This window comes from Notamacropus eugenii, chromosome 6, assembly GCF_028372415.1.
Source record: "Notamacropus eugenii isolate mMacEug1 chromosome 6, mMacEug1.pri_v2, whole genome shotgun sequence".
Classification (NCBI taxonomy): Eukaryota; Metazoa; Chordata; class Mammalia; order Diprotodontia; family Macropodidae; genus Notamacropus; species Notamacropus eugenii.
Window position 1 is genome coordinate 194,209,227 of NC_092877.1, and position 20,462 is coordinate 194,229,688.

General features: G+C 39.0%; 1 protein-coding gene across 2 annotated transcripts in view; it reads left to right on the forward strand.

Moving 5' to 3' along the window:
* Window positions 1-274: 274 nt before the first annotated feature.
* ARL13B (ARF like GTPase 13B) overlaps window positions 275-20,462 on the forward strand; it is a 53,002-nt gene continuing 32,814 nt past the window's right edge. Inside the window, exons 1-3 of one of the 2 annotated variants that reach the window (XM_072621668.1) lie at window positions 275-473; window positions 2,694-2,764; window positions 7,248-7,497. In XM_072621668.1, the coding sequence (XP_072477769.1) occupies window positions 391-473; window positions 2,694-2,764; window positions 7,248-7,497 (404 nt within the window). In that variant the 5' untranslated portion in view covers window positions 275-390. The remainder of the gene's footprint in view (window positions 474-2,693; window positions 2,765-7,247; window positions 7,498-20,462) is intronic. The other variant, XM_072621667.1, reaches the window with a different exon arrangement.

Below are 20,462 nucleotides of genomic sequence, written 5' to 3' on the forward strand. Positions count from 1 at the left end.
TCGGATCCGTCGGAAAATGACAGACGAAGGCCGCAGAGCACTGGAGGAACCACGTCTGTGCGCCGCCCCGCTCGCTTTGTTTTCCCCACACACAGCCTGGCAACGGGGACGCTGCAGTTGCCTGGCTGCACTAACCCTTCCCCCTCCCCCGCCCCCGGCCACGTTCTTTCCCCTTGGGCGGGAGGCGGGGCTACGATAGCCAGCCACTCAGAGCGCCCCAACCCGGGATCCCGAGGCGGGCATTGGGGCAAGGGCGTGGGCGGGGCGTACGAGGCGTGGGCGGGGCGTACGAGGCCTGCGCACCATCGGAAGCGTGACGTCGGCGCTTCCGCGAGGAGTTGGCGCTACCCGGGCCGGAGGCCTGTGCCCGTCGGTCCCGCCTGGGCGCAGATGGGCGCCGTCGGCCGTTGTTCCCTGTTCAGTTTGGTGACCAGCTGCTTCGGCTGGCTGAAAAGCTTGAAGGAGCCCGTCAGGTAGGAGAGGGGAAGGAGGCGAGGCGCCGAGCTCTCCCCGCGGGCTCCGCCTCTAGACCCTTCTTGGGGCCGGGCTCCGGGACGCACGTCGGACCCCTCGGGGCCGCCTAGGCGGCAAAGGGGGAGCGCCCGGCCCGGAAAGTCCGGGGCTGCCTCGATTGTTGCCCGGCCCAGAGTGGGGGAGGACACTGTATTGTTCGAAATGAGAGCCTTTTTTGGGTTTGAAGATTCCTCCCCCTTCGGCCCAAAAAACCGAGTCGGAAAAGAACAGGACCAGAAGCAGCTTTTTAACAAGCGTTTGCGTCTCCCCCGGCAGGCTTCTGTGCTCTGCGGCCTGTGTGATTGTGTGTGTTGGCGTCCTCCTGCCGGGGCGTGGGGGCCGCGGCGCCTGCCTCCGGGCCTCGGGCGTGTGTCTGTCTGTCTATGTGTGTCTGTCTGTGTGTGTGTGTCTGTCTGTGTGCGTCTGTGTCTGTCTGTGTGTCTGTCTGTGTCTGTCTGTGTGTCTGTCTGTCTGTGTGTCTCTACGCGTGTGCAAGCTCCGGTGAGTTCTCGGAGCCCCTGGGATGGCCCCCTCCGAGGGCTGCCAACACAAAGCGCTCCCCAACCCGACTCCGTCCCGGAGACCTCGGGGCGGCCGCCGCTGTCCTGTGGGCCGGAAGGCGCGGAGATCTGGCTGTGGCCCCGGAGAAGCTACTATGTTTCCATCGGGTTGTACCTTTCAGGCTGACGTTTGCATTTTTGATGTCAGTTTTTTTGATATTTTCCTGACATCACTTTTGTTTTCTAATACATTTCCCCCCCACTTCCGTACCCCCTACACATTCTAGAGCAGACCAAACAAAATTAAAAAGCAGGGTCAAAAACTGGCTTTCCCATCCGTTGCCTTCTGCCTCTTCCAGGGAGAGGGGAGGGTAGGAACAAAACGTAACCAAAGAAAAAATCGTCTGCTTCATTCTGAGTCCCGACTCATAGGTTTTTCTCTGGATGTGGATGACATTTTGCATCAAGAGTCTTTGTATGTTAGGGGGAAAATTTTTTTTTAATGACTAAGATTCTTAAGTCTTAAATTATTTAAGAATAAGTCACCCTTGGCCTTTATAGACTAAACTCTTTAACAGGTTTCATTTTGACTGAAGCAACTCCAATTCATTGATTAAGGCTAGGTAGGAAATGAGGCCCAAGAAGGACCTCTTTTACGTAGTCCAAACAGAGGAAAAAAAAAAAATCTAGGAGGGGAGGACCCCCTCAGGACACTGAGCTAGTTAGGCCCAAATCGTGACCAAGTGAGAACTGACCAGGGACCTACTGTTGGCCAGTCACTGGCCTGAGTGATTTGGGTGTAAGGCTTGGCCCTTAAAAAAAATTAGCCCGGTAACCCCAAGATATTTTGCTAGCCTTTGGGCACAATTATAAGGAGGAAGAATGGGACTGGAAGGGCAGTGAAGAGAAGGAAGGGGAGGTGAAATTTACCTTAAGTAAGATACGGCAAATGGTAGAAGGAGAAGCAGTGGTAGCCATGGGTCTAGTTGGGCTATAGGCAATGCTTAACCATTAGAAACCTACATGTCATGAGCATTACATGAAGATGACTGAAAAATAGCCTTTCCTTTTAACCACTTCCTATTTTCAAGATGTTAGTCACTTCTTTAAATAGGTCATGTTGGAATTTTGCTCTGGAAAGTATATTTATTATTTACTAGTCAATTTTCAACATTGTGGGAGAGTTATGGTAGTAGAGAAAGAACACTAGACTTGGAATCTAGAGAGTTGGGTTTGAATCATACCTTCAAAACTTCCATCTTCGATCTCTCAGCAACCTCCACGAGTTCAATTATCTTTACACAGGTTATTTTCAGATATGGATATCAAGAGTCTACTGAGGTTTAGTCCCATGTTACCAACCCCATATTGGACATTTCAGGTTGGAGGTCCCGTAGACATCTCAAACTCAACATGTACAAAATAGACCAAACTGTCTTCTCACTTAACCCTTTTTTCAACTTATTTCTGTTAGGCTCACAACTTTATTTAATAGTCATATGTGATTATTGGATAGTTTTGTTGCTGCTTTTTAGCTGCCATTTTGAAGTATTCGTTACATACTTCTATTTTCGTAGGTTATCAGAAAGCTATTTTGCTTAATTGTGTCACAGAAATGAAAATTTTAAAAATGTCATTTCATCATATCCTAACATGATTTTTAAATGTTATTATTTTCAGAAAGGTGACTCTTCTGATTGTTGGACTTGATAATGCTGGTAAAAGCACAGCAGTGAAAGGAATCCAAGGAGGTGAGCTATGAATATTTATATCAGTGTTAAATTATCCTTAATTCCAATTAGCTATGTCTTACAAAGCATTTGTTTTCTGTTGGGGTCCCCTAGGCCACTTACGGGAACCCCTAACCCCGACCCAAGGCTCTTGTCCAGCAAGAGGCCTTGATCTCGTGAGTAATGAATGGGGCGGGAGACAAAGATGGTGAAGACTCCGTTTTATTCATCTAAATCACATGCATTTATAGTTTTACCTACGTACATTCCTAAGTACATTCCTAAGCCCTACGTAGAACCTATCACCTATCACCTTTTACATTGAACCTATCACCTATCCTTATATGGGTGTCTTCTCCACTGGACATCCGGAGCCAGGACAAAGAGCTGCCACGTTGCAAACAAGGACGAGACCCTTCCTCCTGAATCCATCTAGTTCCACCCCTACTGACAAGCCCCTAGGTTATCTAGGCAGGCTCTCAGTGTGGCGTCCTGAAAATGGATAGGGGTCGGCTCTAACTCGTCCCGTTACAGTTTTGCTTCTGTGTACTCCTCAGGTCACCACATGATGGCATAGTTCAGTTAGGAACTTGGTTTTTCCACTCTTCTTCTTTTGGCTCCTATAGACTTGATAATACCTAGTAGGTACTTAGTGCCTGGTAGTTGATTGGTTATGTGAGGGCTCTCACTTTCTGCCTTGGTTTGTTGACCTATATTTGGGAATGTTTTTGGGTGTTAACACTCGGGTGGGCCCAGAGAGTGAGAGATTGATCCCCTTCATGGGTATAAGCTGTTGACAGGGACATTTAGGAGAATGTAGAAGTAGTTGAAAACAACTAACTAATCAATATATATACTAGAGTTTGAGACAGAATGAAAATATATCTTTATTTTTTATCTACATAGTTTGTAATGAGTTCACTCAATTTATTCTCCCCAAATCTTCCCCAGTCCCATTCTTTCATTTTAGAATAGACCATAAGAGCAGAGCTTTCTAATTGAAACTGGAACCTCAGAGGTCATCTTGTCTGACCCCTTCATTCTTTAGATGAGAGAAAACAAGGTTATATCACAAGTAGCTTTTGAACCTAGTTTCTCTGACTCAAAATCGACACTATTTCCTTAAAAACACACCCTTTCCTTGTTCCCTTCATTTTTATTAGAAGTTTATTAAACACCCCCTTTTAGACAGGAGAGAGGAGTGGCTATATTCAGAAGAGAAATTTTTAGAGCTAGAAGAAAGCTAGGTATAAGGTCTTACCTGGCTCTAACTCAGTTATCCTTTTCTCCTTTGAACTTATTCATTTGATACTTAATCACCTAGTTTTGGATCTCCTGCCAACAGATATCTCAAGTTCCAAATGTCCAAAATTGAACTCCTTGTATTTGTCCTAAATCATACTATTCTCCCTAACTTCAGTTTCTTTTGCGAATGCCACTATCTTCTCCCAGTTACCCAGCCTCTAAACCCAGGGGTCATCTTGGAGTCTGCTTTTCCTCATCCTCTCCCTTCATTTAATTATTTGCTAAATCCTGTTGATGGTCCCTCCACAGTATTTCTTGCATTTATTTCTTCCCATGACTCCATTACCACTGTCCTAACTTAGAGCTTTACCTCTCACCTGGGCACCTGTCTCCCTCACTCCAGTTACTCCCTTCCTCCATCTGTCCTTTGAATCTTCTGATCACATCATCACGATGTGTCTCATTTTCAGGACAGTCTGCTGTCTGCTCTCCAACTTTTCTTTCTAGCTTTATGCATTCCATTTCCTGTTCGCTGCCTCAGAAAGGACCTAGAGATTATGAAACCAAACCTCCTTTTGCAGATGAGGAAACTGAACTTCTGAGACTATTAAGTGACTTATATAAGATCATCTAACTCATAAGTGAAAGAGTTCAAATCCACATTTTATGGCTCCAAATCCAAAGCTCTTGGCTCTCTTTTTTACCTCTGTGAATTTTTAGTTATTCCACTTCCCTTACACCAAATCAAATTCTGCCTCTTCCATCAAGTCTTTCCTGAGCTCATTCACTGCCCCAGTCCTAATTTCTCATTCCTGTCTGGCATTATATATATCTTGCATTATGATTTTTTACGTACGTCTTACCCTCTTGACTAGATTTGTAAGCTCTTTTAGGAACAATGTCATTTTTCATTTCAGTATATTATACTGCACAAGTTATACTTACATGAAATTTTCTTGAATGGTGTTGAAGGGACTCTTCTGGAATCATTTTGTTTTGAAAGTTAGTCGTATGGAACTTGGAACACTTCTTTTTGTCATGGAGGCAGTGTTGTCAATGGTGGTTAGATTTCCAGGCTATACAGAGAGAGCCTATTTAACCTATAATATGGCTTAATTAGAGTATTGCAAGGCCAAGCAAGTAGAATCTTGTGCTGTTTTTGTTTTACTAAAAGTGCCTCTGATTCAATATGTGATTAAAGAAGCTCTTCCTTACACATTGATTAGCCTGTCCCTTGAGGGAAGATTGATTAGAGGAGTTGTTTTATAGGAGGGTCTCAAATACCTTTTTTTTTTTTTCTATTGAGGCACTGGGTCAGAGGGTCATACCCTCTGACTCTGAAAAGTGTATAAATACTCTTAAGGTGAGGTGTTACTTTGGGGCTTATTGACTGAAAGTGTTTATTTGGCCAGAGGAGATTCTTGGAAGGTGTAAAGGAGCCCCCCCTGCTTGTAAAACTCAGAAGTTGGTGCTTCCCTCTCTGGTTTCTATGTATGTATGCTAGTTAGTGGTTGGTCAGAAATATGGAAGTATGTCTGTTGATTTTTGATTTTTCTGAAATTTTGATTTTCTCTGATACCTGTGCTTGATTAAAGTGATTGTTAACCCCTGAAAAGTTGCCTTTCCTTTTATGAATGCAGATCTAAGAACCTATGACAGCAGGCCCCCCTGTGTATGTTGGGGTGCTTACTGTTACAGGTATGAATGTAACATCTTCCATTCTCAGAGCATAGGGCCATGCAGTCCAAGTGGGGAAAAAGAGTAGGAAACTGAATAAGATAGTTTATTAACTAACCATTGACTTGGTGTGTGACTTTGAAGCAGTATATAAATTTAAGCCCAAGAAGAGTTTCAGTCCCACCAAAGGTAATTGTATTTTTAAAAGTTTATCCTTATTAATTCAAAATAAATTACATAATTAGTAAAATTTCTATAACAGAAAGAGGTAGAAAAATTCAGGTAATTTCAATGAACATATTTTTTCAGGACATTACTACTTTAAAAAAAAACAAAAGTAACAGTACCACCTGGGACTTTCTCTTCGGTGAGTCAACCAGTAAGCATTTATTAAGTGCCTGATGCGTGCTAGGCATTGTGCCAAGTGCAAGGGATACAAAGAAAGGCAAAAGACAGTTCCTTTTCTCCAGTTTAATAAGGGAGTCCTCATGAAAACAATTATACTAACAAGATATATTCAAACCTGATTGGAAACAGTCAGCAGAGGCAAAGCACACATCATGAAGAGAATCAGGAAAGGCCTCTCAAAGAAGGCAAGAAGCCATAGAAGCCAGGACAAATAGACAAGGAAGAGATCGTGACGGGCCTGGGGATCAACTTTCTAAACCTGTCCTGCTCTTCCCATTTTGATCCCTGGCTTTATTTCTGAATGCATCTCTTCTCTAAAAGTTCTACTTTTTTGTTCTCTATGGAGATTTTTCTTTATGGTCAGGGAGAGGTAGTCCGGCATAGTAGATAAACAGTATTAGACTCTGTTCAGGAAGACTTGGGTTTAAATTCCACCTGAAATGTTTGCAGTCTTTGTGAGAAAGCCTCCATTTTATCATCTGTACATGGGGTGATGATAGTAGCATCTACCTCACAGGGATGTTGTAAGGGTCATGTGAGCTAATAAACATAGAAGCACTTAGCAGTCCTTATTTCAGTCATATCTGACTTTTTATGACTCTATTTGGAGTTTTCTTGACAAAGATGCTGGAGTGGTTTGCCATGTCTTTATCCATCTCATTTTGTAGATGAGGAAACAGGCCAACAGGGTTAAGAGACTTGCCCAGGTTATCCAGCTAGTAAGTGTCTGAGATTGAATTTGAACTCAGGTCTTTGAGTTTGCCTGTTTGCAATCCTTTACACACAAATTAAAAAATACTGAATAAGTGTGAGATTTTCTTATTGGGGAGGAAGCATAGCATTTATACGTTTGAATTGTTTGTAAGTCATTGCGCATATTGTTTAACTTTTTTGTGTCTGATCTCTTCTCACTTAGACTGTAAGCTCTTAAGGGTAGGGTCTTTGTGCCATATATTTCTTTGTGTTTTCCATAGTGCCTGCCTAACAAAGTCTTTTTAAAATAAGTCAATCAGTGAATATTTCTTTAAAGGAATATTTCAAATTAATATGGCTTTACTTTAGTAGAAAAATGTAAGATTTTAGTTGTTTAATAATTTAACATAAAGTTAAAATAGTCATTAGCAAATGCCAACCTAAAGAATGTATTGTTTTGTTTTTCTTTCCTCTAAAACAGAGAGCCCAGAAGATGTAACTCCAACTGTTGGCTTTTCTAGAATTGATCTTAGACAGGGAAAGTTTGAAGTTACAATATTCGACTTAGGAGGTGGACAGAAAATTCGAGGAATATGGAAAAATTACTACGCTGAATCACATGGGGTAATATTTGTGGTGGATTCCAGTGATGAAAAGAGGATGGACGAAGCTAGAGAGACAATAGCTGAGGTTCTAAATCATCCCAGCATATCAGGAAAGCCCATTTTAGTGTAAGTAACCATACTGAATATATAAATTCGAGATAAATGATATATTTGCACTAAAAGATTTATTGATGGTTTGAAATATTGGACAGGTGACCATATTCTACTTGTGTCATGGAAATTGCTTGCAGTTTATTTAACTTCTTAGTGCTAAGAGTAACGATCCATTCTACCTTTTCTTTTTTAATGTAATTTGGTACTATCCAGCATTCTGACATTGGTTAGGCATATCCTGTACCAGCTCAAATTGTTTTGTCTTTTATGATGTACCTAATAATTGGAGCAGGAGAGTGGGGCAGCCATGTAGAATCAGTAATTAGCTGGAGGACAAGAAACAAAGAATACGGTGAGTGTATCCTGGAATGGGAATGGGAAGAGGTGCTAACTAGTTTTCTTCTTATTGAATACATTGAATTCTGCTGTGCATTTTAACACTAAACTTTATGACATTAATCTTTTAAAACTCTTAATCATGCCTTTTGTTTTTTATATCACAATTATTTCTTGAGTATTCACTTTCCCTTGCCGGTTCTTACTGTGACAAATGTTATAACCAACATCTGAGAGCATATGTGACATTTCACATCCATTTAATTCTTGCCTTGAATTGTTATTATATAAATAATGAGGAAATATGATTAGATGTATACAACTTTTCTTGTGTAAAGCTAAGTAAACCTAACTTCTGTATCTTATACTTATTCTCCCCATCTTTCTTTCTGTCTCAAAACACTTCTTTGAATGGTAATTGTGCTTTCTATTTAGGGGCTCCCAAATGTCATAAAGTTATACAACTAGATACTGTATTCAAATTAGTTTATAGCCACAGTAGTTAGTAAAATTGGCCCACAATCATACTGAGCCCACTTTGCATTAGATTTTGTTACGAATAATTAATGTGCAGATAAATGAGTTTATTTTCTATACTACATACATATATGCCATTTCATTTTTTGGTCCTTTTAACTCTAAAGTTGATCCTTGAGTACAATCTAAAATATTTTTACAGTTTATTGTTCTTTTGAGAGGTGAGATACTGGATTGCTTTTGTCTAATTCTATGTAGTGAATTTTTGTACAACTATAGAGGATATTATAAATTTTTGAGATAGTGGATTTACTCCTAAACTTTTGTAGGAGAGAGTTGTTGAGGCCTAAGAAGAACAACTAACTTAAGATTATTTTCGAGATTTGTAGCAGAGATTATAATAGAAGTTATCTCTTAGTGATTCCAAATGTGTATCTTACGTCTCTAAGTAAAGGTACTTGTAATGGTGAATAAAGGAATGTTACATTTGGATTAGAGTATAAGATTACATTTGGAATAGAGTATAAGAGAGTAACTTGTTCTTTATACACATAAATTTAACTATATCTATACAATTTTTAATATATTAAATCTAGTTGAAATGAATCACAGCTTTTACCCTTTACTTAACTGGTTCAGTTGTACATTGTCTCTCACACTTGAATCCCTTGAGTTGCCCTGCTGCTTGCCATTCTACCATTGCCGGTCCTCCACCCTGGTCATCTTACCTTCTTTTCCTTTATTCCAATGCTGTATGCTGGGTGCCATGCTAAATTCTAGGAATACAAAGAAGAAAAATAGACAGTCTTTGCCCTCCAGGAGCTTATATTATAATCTAATGAAGAAAGACAGTACACAAAAGGAAGCTGACAAATGGGGAGGGGCACAATCAGATGGGTGGGAAGGGATGATGTTCCAAGAGTGAAACCTAGCAGAGCAGATGGAAAATGAAATGAGGGAGAAAGTTCTGAGCCTCTTCAAAGGGAGACTTTGCACTACCTTCCATCCCTCTGATCAGAGGGGAGAGGTAAGTGAGGGTGTTGAAGAGGTGTTGAGTATGGAAACCTGAGTTAATCTCCATGGTGGTGAGATTTCAGGTGATGAGTTTATTCTAGTATGATGTTCCTAGAGTCAAACCCAGAAGGGCAGCTGATGGAAAAATGTGAGCTCCTCTGTCTCTACTACAGCTCAAGTCCCAACAGTGTCATCTGCCATCCTTTCTTCTTCTGTTCCTGTCTCAGGGAAGGAGGTAATTCTTCTCATTGCCAAATTCAATTCTTATACTTGGGTTTTGATGCTATCTGTAAAGCCAATGTGGTACCCATAGCAGCTGCTGTGAATATGCATACATATTTCCAGGGTAAATTCCCAAAATACAAATAACTCTCTTCTTCAAAGTAAAAACCAAAATATTTATTTGGGACATGATTAGAATACCAGGAGGTAAGATTTAACACAGTACTTATCACTAATCCAGGGAGCACGGACATCTTAAACCTTCTTTCTGTCAGGCCCCTGCACAAAAAACAAGTTCCCCTAGACAGATTCCTCCCTCCGCCCACTCACAGCTTGCTTCTCTCTCTCTCTGCTCTGCCTTGTTCTCTCTCTGCTCCTGCTTTCTCTCTCTCTCCTACTTGGGCAAGGTCCTCATAGTCTGAGCTCCATGTGACCCAGGCTGCATGTGACTACAGGCTCCATGTGTTAGGCCTATTAATGGCTGGGGAAGATATTCCTATTCTATTAACATTACACTGTCCCTTCCAGGAGCTTACTCTATCATGTCCCTCTTCTATGACTGCAATTACTGGTACCTAGAAACATGTCTAGATAGATCTATGCTTTAAAAAAAGAAAGAAAAAGCCTACTCTTTACTCTGTTACTCCTTTAAACTTTTATCATTTGTTTCTTCTTTTTACTATCCAACTTTCTTAGGGTTACCGGCAACCCCTTTTTAAGTTTTATCAATGCCATTATGGTTTTTTTTTAATCAGTCATTTTCTGATATCCTTCTTCTCCTCACAGAATTTGCTCTTGTAATAAAGAAAAATATTTAAGCAAAACTTAAACAATACAGTTATAACATCTGTGTTTATCACATTTGGCATACATAGGTACCTTACCCTTTGATGGAGAAGAGAAGGAATTCTTGTATCCTGGGATCATTATTGGTCATTGCATTTAATTTGAATCCAGCCATTTTTCTGTGGTGTTTTAATTTACATTACTCTGTTGTATTTATTATTTTTCTGGTTCTGGTTTCTTTGACTATTGGTTCATATAAATCTACTGTGATTCTCTGAACAATAATATTATATTCACATGTCACTGTTTAACTGTTCCCAGCTTGATGGATATCACTTTTTTTTCCATTTTTATTATCACAAGAGTACTGCTATGAATATTTTAGAATATACAGGATCTTTCTCTAAAGTTTGACTTCTTTTGAGTTATTTACTAGGGTAGTAGGATTGCTAGATGCAAGTATGTAAATACCAAGAATCTCTCAACTGCTATATCCAATAGTAATTTTTCAGTTCCATTCCCCCTTTTTCCAGTTTTGGCAATGTTGATGAGCAATCCTCCTAGAAACTTTCTCCCTTGGCTTCCATGCTCCTGCTGTTTCTTGGTTTTCTTTGTGTTTGTATTCTTGGATGGATCATTATCCATCTCCCACCCTCTTGACTGTGAATGTCCTTTGAGGCTGTGTTCTGTACCCTTTTCTCTGCACTTGATTTCTTTTAATATTCTATTCTGCTCCCATAGGTTTCCTTATCCTTTTACAGATGACTTCCAAATCTAGCCTTCATATTTCTGCTGAGCTCTAGTTCTGCCTTGCCAACTACCTGGTAGATATCTCCATTGAGATGCTCCTAGGCATCTCAGATTCAACATATGCAGAACAGAATTGCCATTCTTTAGTTGCCAAGTAATACCACAATAAATACCATAGTGCATAAAGAGGAGCATAGTAATCCTGGAAATCTGAGTGGCCCAAGGCAGAGCCTTGTAGGACACTCCTTTTTAGGGAATGGGGAATGGATGGTGAGACTTATCTTCTGCATCTACCTTTCTTCTGAACTTCTACTTAGATAAATGGTACCACCCTTACAGTGACTCAGGTTTACCACTCGAGAGTCATATTTATCTCTTTAATCCCTTATTCCACATTTTTTGCCAAATTCCAAGTCTTGTAGATTCTACCTTCACAACACATCCCACATCCAGCCCCTTCTCTATTACTCAAGTTGCTGCCACCTTAATTCAGGCCTTCATTACCTTTTATGATAGCCTCCTCTTTAATCTTCTTTTTTGAAGTCTCTCTCCTGTAAAATCCATCTTACACATAACTGCTAAAGTGATTTTCCCAAAGCACAGATTTGACCATCTCACTTCTTGCTGAGAAAACTTCACTGGCTCCTTATTAACTCTTAAGATAAAAATCAAATGGCAATTAAAAGCCCTTTACAACCTGACTCCAGCCTACTTTTCCAGCCTCATTTAGTTAGGTCCAGCCAAATGAATGTTCTTGCTTATACAGAACACTTCCTTTCCCTTCTCAGTGTCTTTGAACAGGCTGTTTCCTGAATATAAAATGAACTCCTTTTGTCACCTCTACCACAGAGAATCCCTGTCTTCAATAGCTTTCTTCAAAGTTGTTAAAAGGACTACTTCCTATATGAGACCTTTTCCAATCTCTCTCCCTTTGTTCACTTGTTGCTAGTACCTCCTCCAGAGTGCTATCTCCAGTCATCCTGGTATGTATCTGGCCACTGGACCCAGATGGTTCCCAGGGAGAAAGTGAAGCTTATGACTTTGCACAGCCCTCCCTCACTTAAATACAATTCAGTCGCAAGTCGTGTCATCACTTTCTGGATGTCATGATGTCTCCAAGAATGAAAGACAACAATCTGTTAGTAGTCCCTAGCTACCTTCAAGGACCTAACTGACCAGTTCCAGTTAGACAGTGGCAGCTCCTTCCTTCTTCCCTTCTCTTCCCCTCCGTCCATTCACATAGGGTATCATACCCTTACCTACTGGTGCTCTGCCTGAAGAAATGTAAATTTTGATGGCTAAAACCTAGCAAGGTGTCTTGGGGTTTACAGGCTAGATTTCTTTCTTAAAGACCATGCCTTAAACCCAGTTCACTCTGACTGTCATTGATTGGCCAAGCCAAGACCACTTGGCCATTGTTTGGGCCCTGATTGGCTCAGAGTGAATGTAAATAGCAATTTTTTCTGTTTTGGCCGGAAACCCTGCATGTCTTCCCCTACCAGATTTGGTTTTTTTGGCAAGGTAAAAGTAGGCCATTCTCTGCCTCTGCCACTGAATAGGCTTTGCCTCAGTCATACTGAGAATTCAGAAAGACCTGAGGTTAAAAAGGCTGAGGTCTCCTACTGCATCCAGGGCTATCTCCAGTCATCGTGATCTGTATCTTGCCACTGAATCATCCAGATGACTCTGGGGGAGAAAGTGATGCTGGTGTCTTTGCACAGCCCTTCCTCACTTAAATCCAATTTATTTGCAAGTCATGGCATCATCTTCCTGATGTCATGATCCACTTTTAGAATGAAGGACAACAACAACAGTATCTCCTCCAAGAAGTTATTTGGTATTTACTTTTGTATTTGCTTATGAGTTCATTTATTTTTCCTAACTGAAATAAGTTCCTTGTGAGTGGAGGTTGCTTCATTTTTGACTGTCCCCAGTAACTAGTAGAGGACTTGGTGCTTAATAAATGCTTTTTGATTGAGAAAACTCTGAAATTATGATGTTAATAATGAGAAATATTATCATGTAAAGCAGAAAAAAATACAACAAAATCTCACTTTCAGCTAATTATGAAGCACAGTCTAAATATTAAAATGTACTTCATGTGTATAGCATACATATAATTTATACATCCATGTATATGTACATGTATAAGTGTATACAAACATATTTGTATATTTAAAAGTTTCCAATGGAAATAAATTTTATGGCAGCTTTATTTAGTATATAGAATATGACCTTGGGCAATTTACTTTGGGTCACAATTTTCTTATAAGGAAAAACATTCATCTGGCTGGACCTAAGGCTGAAAAAGTAGGTTGGAGCCAGATTGTGTGAAGGGCTTTTAATTGCCATTTGGTTTTTATCTTAGAGCTAATAGGGAGCCAGTGAAGTTCTCTCAGCAAGATGTGAAATGATCAAGTATAAGGGGCAGCTGGACTAGATGATAGATAAGATCCCTTATTTTGTAGTTAAAGAATTCTGTGAATCTTTTTCAAGTATATGCAGTAATATGAAATATGCTAATGAGGAGTTAGTAAGTAGAGGTTCTGAGTGCCTGTCTTGAAAAATGAATAGATATGCTTTGTAATTGGTATATTTGATATAAATAGTGTAGCTACTTGGTGCCAGTGTATAGAGTCCTGGGTCTGGAGTTAGGAAGACCTTAGTTCGGATCTAGCCTCAGGTATTTTCTAGCTGTGTGACCCTGGACGACTCACTTAACCTCAGTTTGCCTCATTTTCCTCACCCAAATGGGGATAATAATAGCACCTACCTCCCAGGTTTTTATGAAGCTCAAGTGAGATAATCTTTATAAAGCACTCAGCACAATGCTTGGCATATAGGAAGTGTTATGTAAATGTTAGTTATCATCATCATTAAATGGGTCTTTGAAAAGTACTTCGCAAAAGACTTTATATGATGCAAACATTATTCTTGAAATTTTGTGTACATTCAGTTGCTTAGAAATCTATGTCCTTCCTTTCCTTGTACACAGAACAAAGGTTAATTCTGTCTCATTGTCAAATGATTGTAGGTTTTCAGTTAATGGGTTCTCTTCCTTTGCCATTCATTTAAAGAAAAGCCATGGTTTTAAAAATAACAGCAATATCGTTGCTTTCCCAGAATCACATAAGTCTTGTAGTATTTTTGTTGCCTTCCAAGAAGAATTGTTATCTTTTGTGTCACTGGAAATTTGTAAAGAGCTTTACAAATGAGAGCTTCCAAGTATAATTTTCTTTCTTCTCATGTACCGTATAAAAAAGTGCAAACTATCGTGCCTAGTAAATAGAGAGACCTAGCCTTGAAATCAGCAAGATCTGGGACTGAGTCCTGCCTCTGACATAGATACAACCTGTGTGACCCCGAATAAGTTTAACATACCAGTGCCCCTAGGTAGCTTTCGAAGACTATAAGTTACGAGCAGTTGCTGGTCTTTGTGGTTTCAAGGGGTTTCTGTGCTGAAAGAATGACACCACAAATCTGGACCAAAAAATTCAACCCCTGCCCCACATATAACCAATTTCTCTTTCCCCCTATATCTGATACATTTATGGAAATAAATTATGTAAGTGATTCTCTTAATGATATCTAAGCTCGCATAATGAATAATTTTGGAAAGATACTAAACAAATATCCTCAGATAATAACAATTCTAACTTCTATCACTAACAGTTCTTACTACTATTATTAATGCCATTAAATGGCACGTAAGAGAAACACCTGTAGAACAGTGATTCTTCACCCTTTTTATATCATTGACACCTTTGTCAGTCTAGTGAAGCCGAAGGGACCTTTTTCAGAACAGTGATTTAAAAAAACATTTAAAAAATACCTAGGATTACAAATGAAACAAATTATATTAAAATATAGTCACTGAAGGGTTGTTGCTTTTTAAGTTCACAAATCCTATATTTTTTATCTATCCCATGAATGTAATGGTTATAGGAAAAAAAGACCAACCTGTGCCTTCCATTCTGTTTGAGTGTTTGTGCCTTCCATTCTGTTCCAGTGTCAGGTTACTCTCCAATATTCTCTAGGCTGCAACTCTGTGGGAGTTCATAAGAGATTAATTTCTAGGTGTCTTAGAATCTTAGGGTTAGAAGACTTGCCTTTCAAGATTTTCCACCCTGACCTACTCAATGCAGAAATTTTCCTTTAACTTGTGATAGGTAGGCATCTAAACTCCACTTCATATATACCACCAGTGATAGTCGTTCTGTCCTTCAAGCATACCTAGTATTCTTTGTTCAGTCAAATAGTTTAGAGTTTCTAAAACTCTTGTCTTCTTCTGATTTAAAAAATCAGGATATGTTTTGCTTATCTCCAGTGTTCTAATGCCCCTTTGATTTTTAATTCAGGTGTAATTTGCATCAGACATCTTCATATTCTTAGAACGAACAGAAACCAGAAGATAAACTGAAAAGGTCATAAGAGCAACTCGCGTTAACACCACTAAGTTGACAAATTCTATCTCATGTCCTGCGGAAAGTCCCTCGGGCCCTTTGGTTAGAGCATAGTCACTTGAATTTTATATACCATTCTCACAAAGCTTGATTAGCTACAATCTATCATCTGACCCCCAACCAGTCAAGCAAAAAGCTGACAACAAATATGCAAAGTAGACAGCTCATAAGTTTAGGGACATTTAACTCCAATAGACCACGGTAATTTTATACAACTTCATGTGGCATTGTATAATTGGTATTTACAGTGGTACTCCTGACATGATAAGAAAAGATATTATTTCACTTTTTAAAAAGTTTTTGTTTTAGACTCAGGTGCCAGAACACAAATACAGAATAGAGAAACAAAAACATCACAAACTTAAATTTTGGAACTTAAATACAAAGTTAAAAAACAAAAAACCATGTCATATGCCTAGCAGAATATGAGAGTATTCAGATTTTGTAACAATGTATTTTCATTTCAAGGAAGCTAAATATACTTGGGTTGAAAATTGTCCATCTTTTCTTTGCTTCTTTGTGAGTGCTTTTTTGCTCTCTGCTGTTACTTTTTTACTTCGTTCTTTTTTGCCATCCTCCCACACTCTCCAAAAGGCTACAGTGAAGTTCAGATATGGTTCTCTGTAGCTATAGATGCATACATACACATTTATATATATATATATATATATAGACTTACTGAACCTATTCTACCCCTGATCTTTGGTTTTTATGTTTGTGCATATCTCTTGTTTCCTATCTCTTCTTGCCTCTTCTACTTAACTTCTACCATAAATCTAAACAACTTCTACTCCCCACTTTTACCTATTCCTTCACCCTCCCCTCTAAAGATCCCTCCCTTGTCTTCTCCCCACTCCCTATTCCCCTGCTGTTCTATTTCTGCTGAATTGATCAGATTTTTATATTCTTTTAAATATATATATGTTTTGTTCCTTCTTAAACCCTTTGAGATGAAACTAGGTTACCAGAACTACCAGCCTTCTTTCCCCATCTAATTTCTTTGTATCAGTTCTTGCTCTTGCACCTCATTTGTGTAAAATTATTACTCTTTTTATCTATTCATAAATGGTTTTACTTTTAAAGTAAATAACACAGTTGGGTTTATCCCAATCATTGTTATGAGCTACCCAGTTATTAATAAGAGTCTTAGACATATATTTCACATCTATAAAGAGTAAACTGTCTTTATGAATCCTTTATAATCAGTCTATGGTATGTACCTTATATTTCTCTTAGTTCTTGTATGTTGAACCACCTATTAAATAGTTCAGGAATTTTGATAACTAAATCTTAAAAGTCAGAGAGTTTATCAAATGTTCTTTTTTTTTCATTCCAAATAATATTTAACTTTCAGCGTATGATAATTTTGGCTGGAGCCTAAATTCTTTTGCTCTTGGATATATTGTGTTCCAAGACCTGTGGTCCTTTAATGTCTCTGCTGCTGGTCTTGTGTAATGTGGCTCCATCATATTTAAATTGTTTTTATCTTGATGCTTTTAATATTTTATGCTTGAGCGGGGGGTTTCAAAATTTGGCTGACATTCCTATTAGTTTTCTTCAAAGGATAACTTTTGAATGATGATCAGTGGATTTTTTTTTTCTATTTTTACTTCTTCCACACACAGTTGTTCTAATGTTTCAGGACAATTTTCTTTAATTATTTCTTGTCTTTTTGTATCTATTCTTTTTTATCGTAATTTTTAGTTCAATTATTTTTATATTTTCTCTTCTTGATCAGTTCTCCAGATCTGTTGTTTTTCTTATAAGATGTTTTCACTTTCTCTTCTATTTTTTCATATTTTGTTTAATTATTTCTTGATTTCATAATTTCCCTGACTTCACCTTGCTCAATTCTAATTTTTAAGAGGTCATTTTCTTCCCTCTTTAAAAAAAAATATTTATTTTTAGTTTTCAGCATTCATTTCCACAAGATTTTGAGTTCCAAATTTTCTCGCCGTCGCTCCTCTCCTCCCCAAGACACCTTGCATTCTCTTCCCCTAGTCTGCCCTCCTTTCTATCATACCCCTCCCTTCCCTTATCTTTTCTCTCTTCTTGCATGGCAAGATAGATTTCTATACCCCATTACCTGTATTTCTTATTTTGCAGTTGCATGCAAAAACAATTCTCAACATTCATTCCTAACACTTTGAGTTCCAACTTCTCTCCCGTCCTTCCTCCCCACGTATCCCCATTGAGAAGGCAAGCAATTCAGTATAGGCTATAAATGTGTAGTTATGCAAAAAAGTTCCATAATAGTCATGTTGTGAAAGACAAACTATATTTCCTTTGTATTCTGCCCCCATTTGTTCTGTTCTCTCTTTTGACCTTATCCCTCCCCAAAAGTGTTTACTTCTAATTACTCCCTCCTCCAATTTGCCCTCACTTCTATCATCTCCCCCACATTCTACTTAACCCCTTCTCCCCTACTTTCCTGTATTGAAGATGGATTTTCATACCAAATTGTGTGAGCATGTTATTCCCTCCTTAAGTCAAATGTGATGAGAGTAAGCTTCACTTTTTCTCTCTTACCTCACCACTTTTCTGTTCCATTGAAAAAGCTTTTTCTTGTCTCTTTTATGAGAGATAATTTGCCCCATTCCATTTCTCCCTTTCTCCTTCCAATATATTCCTCTCTCACCCTTTAATTTTATTTTTTTTATAACATCCCTTCCTATTCAACTCACCCGGTATGATTCCTCCAACTACCCAAATACAGAGAAAAGTCTCAAGATTTACAAATATTATCTTTCCATGTAGGAATGTAAACAGTTCAACTTTGGTAAGTCTTTTATGATTTTTCTTTACTGTTTACCTTTCCATGTTTCTCTTGATTCTTGTGTTTGAACTTCAGATTTTCTATTCAGCTCTGGTTTTTTCATCAGAAATGCTTGAAAGTCCACTATTTTATTGAAAGACCATTTTTTCCCCTGATGATATACTCAGTTTTGCTGAATAGGTGATTCTTGGTTTTAATCCTAGTTCCTTTGACTTCTGGAATATCATATTCCCAGCCTTTCGATCCCTTAATGTAGAAGCTGCTAGATCTTGTGTTAATCTGATTGTATTTCCACAATACCTGAATTCTTTCTTTGTGGCTGCTTGCACTATTTTCTCCTTGATCTAAGAACTCTGGAATTTGGCTACCATATTCCTAGGAGTTTTTCTTTTTGGATCTCTTTCAGGAGGTGATGGGTGAATTCTTTTAGTATTTATTTTACTCTCTGGTTCTAGAATATCAGAGCAGTTTTCCTTGATAATTTCATGAAAGATGATATCTAGGCTCTTTTTTTCATCATGGCTTTCTGGTAGTCCCATAATTTTTTAATTGTCTCTCCTGGATCTGTTTTCCATGTCAGTTGTATGAGATACTTCACATTATCTTCTATTTTTTCATTCTTTTGGTTTTGTTTTGTAATTTCTTGGTTTCCCCTAAAGTCATTATCTTCCATCTTTTCCATTCTATGTTTTAAAGAACTATTTTCTTCAGTGAGCTTTTGAACCTCCTTTTCCATTTGGCTAATTATGCTTTTTAAAGCATTCTTCTCATTGGCTTTTTGGACCTCTTTTGCCATTTGGGTCAGTCTATTTTTAAAGGTGTTATTCAGCATTTTCTGACGTTTCCTTTAGCATGCTGTTAACTCGCTTTTCATGATTTTCTTGCATCACTCTCATTTCTCCCCCCAATTTTTTCTCCACCTCTCTTAACTTGATTTTCAAAATCCTTTTTCACCTCTTCCATGGCCTGAGACCAGTGCATATTTTTTTTGAGATTTTGGATGCAGAAGCATAGACTTTTATATCTTCCTCTGATGGTATGCTTTGTTCTTCCTCATCAGAAAGGATGGAAGAAAATACTTGTCCACCAAGAAAGTAACCTTCTATAGTCTTATTTTTTTCCCCTTTTCTGGGCATTTTCCCCAGCCGTTACTTGACTTTTAAGGCCTATGTCAAGTGGAGGGTATACTCCAGGGACCTGTAAGTTCTCAGTTCCTTCAAGGTGGCACAATCAAGGGAGAGGAGTTTATTCCTCTTCTGGCCTGTGCTCTGGTCTGAGAGCAACTACATTCTTTTCTGCCCTGGATCTGTGAGTAGAATTCCCACTTCAGAGCCTCCACCAGCTCTATCACACCAGTGCTGTTCCTTACCCCAGGACTTCCCCTAAGAGCTGAGATTCAGATCAGCTGCTTAATTCCCCCAGGGTCTCTAGGCTGAGGGCTCCATAAATGCTGCAGTGACTGCTGTTGCCTGGGGGTGGGGCTAGGGCCTTACTCTGCTCCCTTTTCACCCAGGTAAAAGAGCCTTCTCACTGACCTTTGAAGCTGTCTTTGGCATTTGTGGGTTGATAAATCTGGGAACGGCAGCTGCTACCTGGTGTTTCCCATCCTGAAGCCTGCTCTAGTCCTGACCGTGCCTTGTGTGGCCAAGGCTGGGCTCTGCTCTGAGCATGGTGCAATACACCTGTCCTGTAGGGCTTCCAGGCTGCCTTGGGCTGGAAATCTGTTTCACTCTGTTTTGTGGCTTCTGCTGCTCTAGAATTTGTTTAGAGTCTTTTTTACAGCTATTTTATGGGCTATGAGAGTAGAACTAGAGCAGGTCCATCCTTCTGCTCTGCTATCTTGGCTTCGCCCTCCTCATTTTCTTCCTTAAGGTTTTTTTCTAATTGGTTGATTTTCCCTTTCATAATTTTGTTTTCTTGGAATTATTCTTATTTATTTATTTTAGTGTTTTTTTTTCCATCTCTTTTTTTTAAAGTCTTTTAAGATTGTCTTTGCATTCTTTTTGGCAGGTAACCATTTGACATTACTCTTTGGGGGTTTATATACTTCAGTATCCTTCTCTGAAGATGACCTCCAGTCTTATCTGTTTCCATAATAGCTTTCTATGGTTGCATTCTTTCTTCTTTGCCTGTTTATTTTTTGTGGTAATATC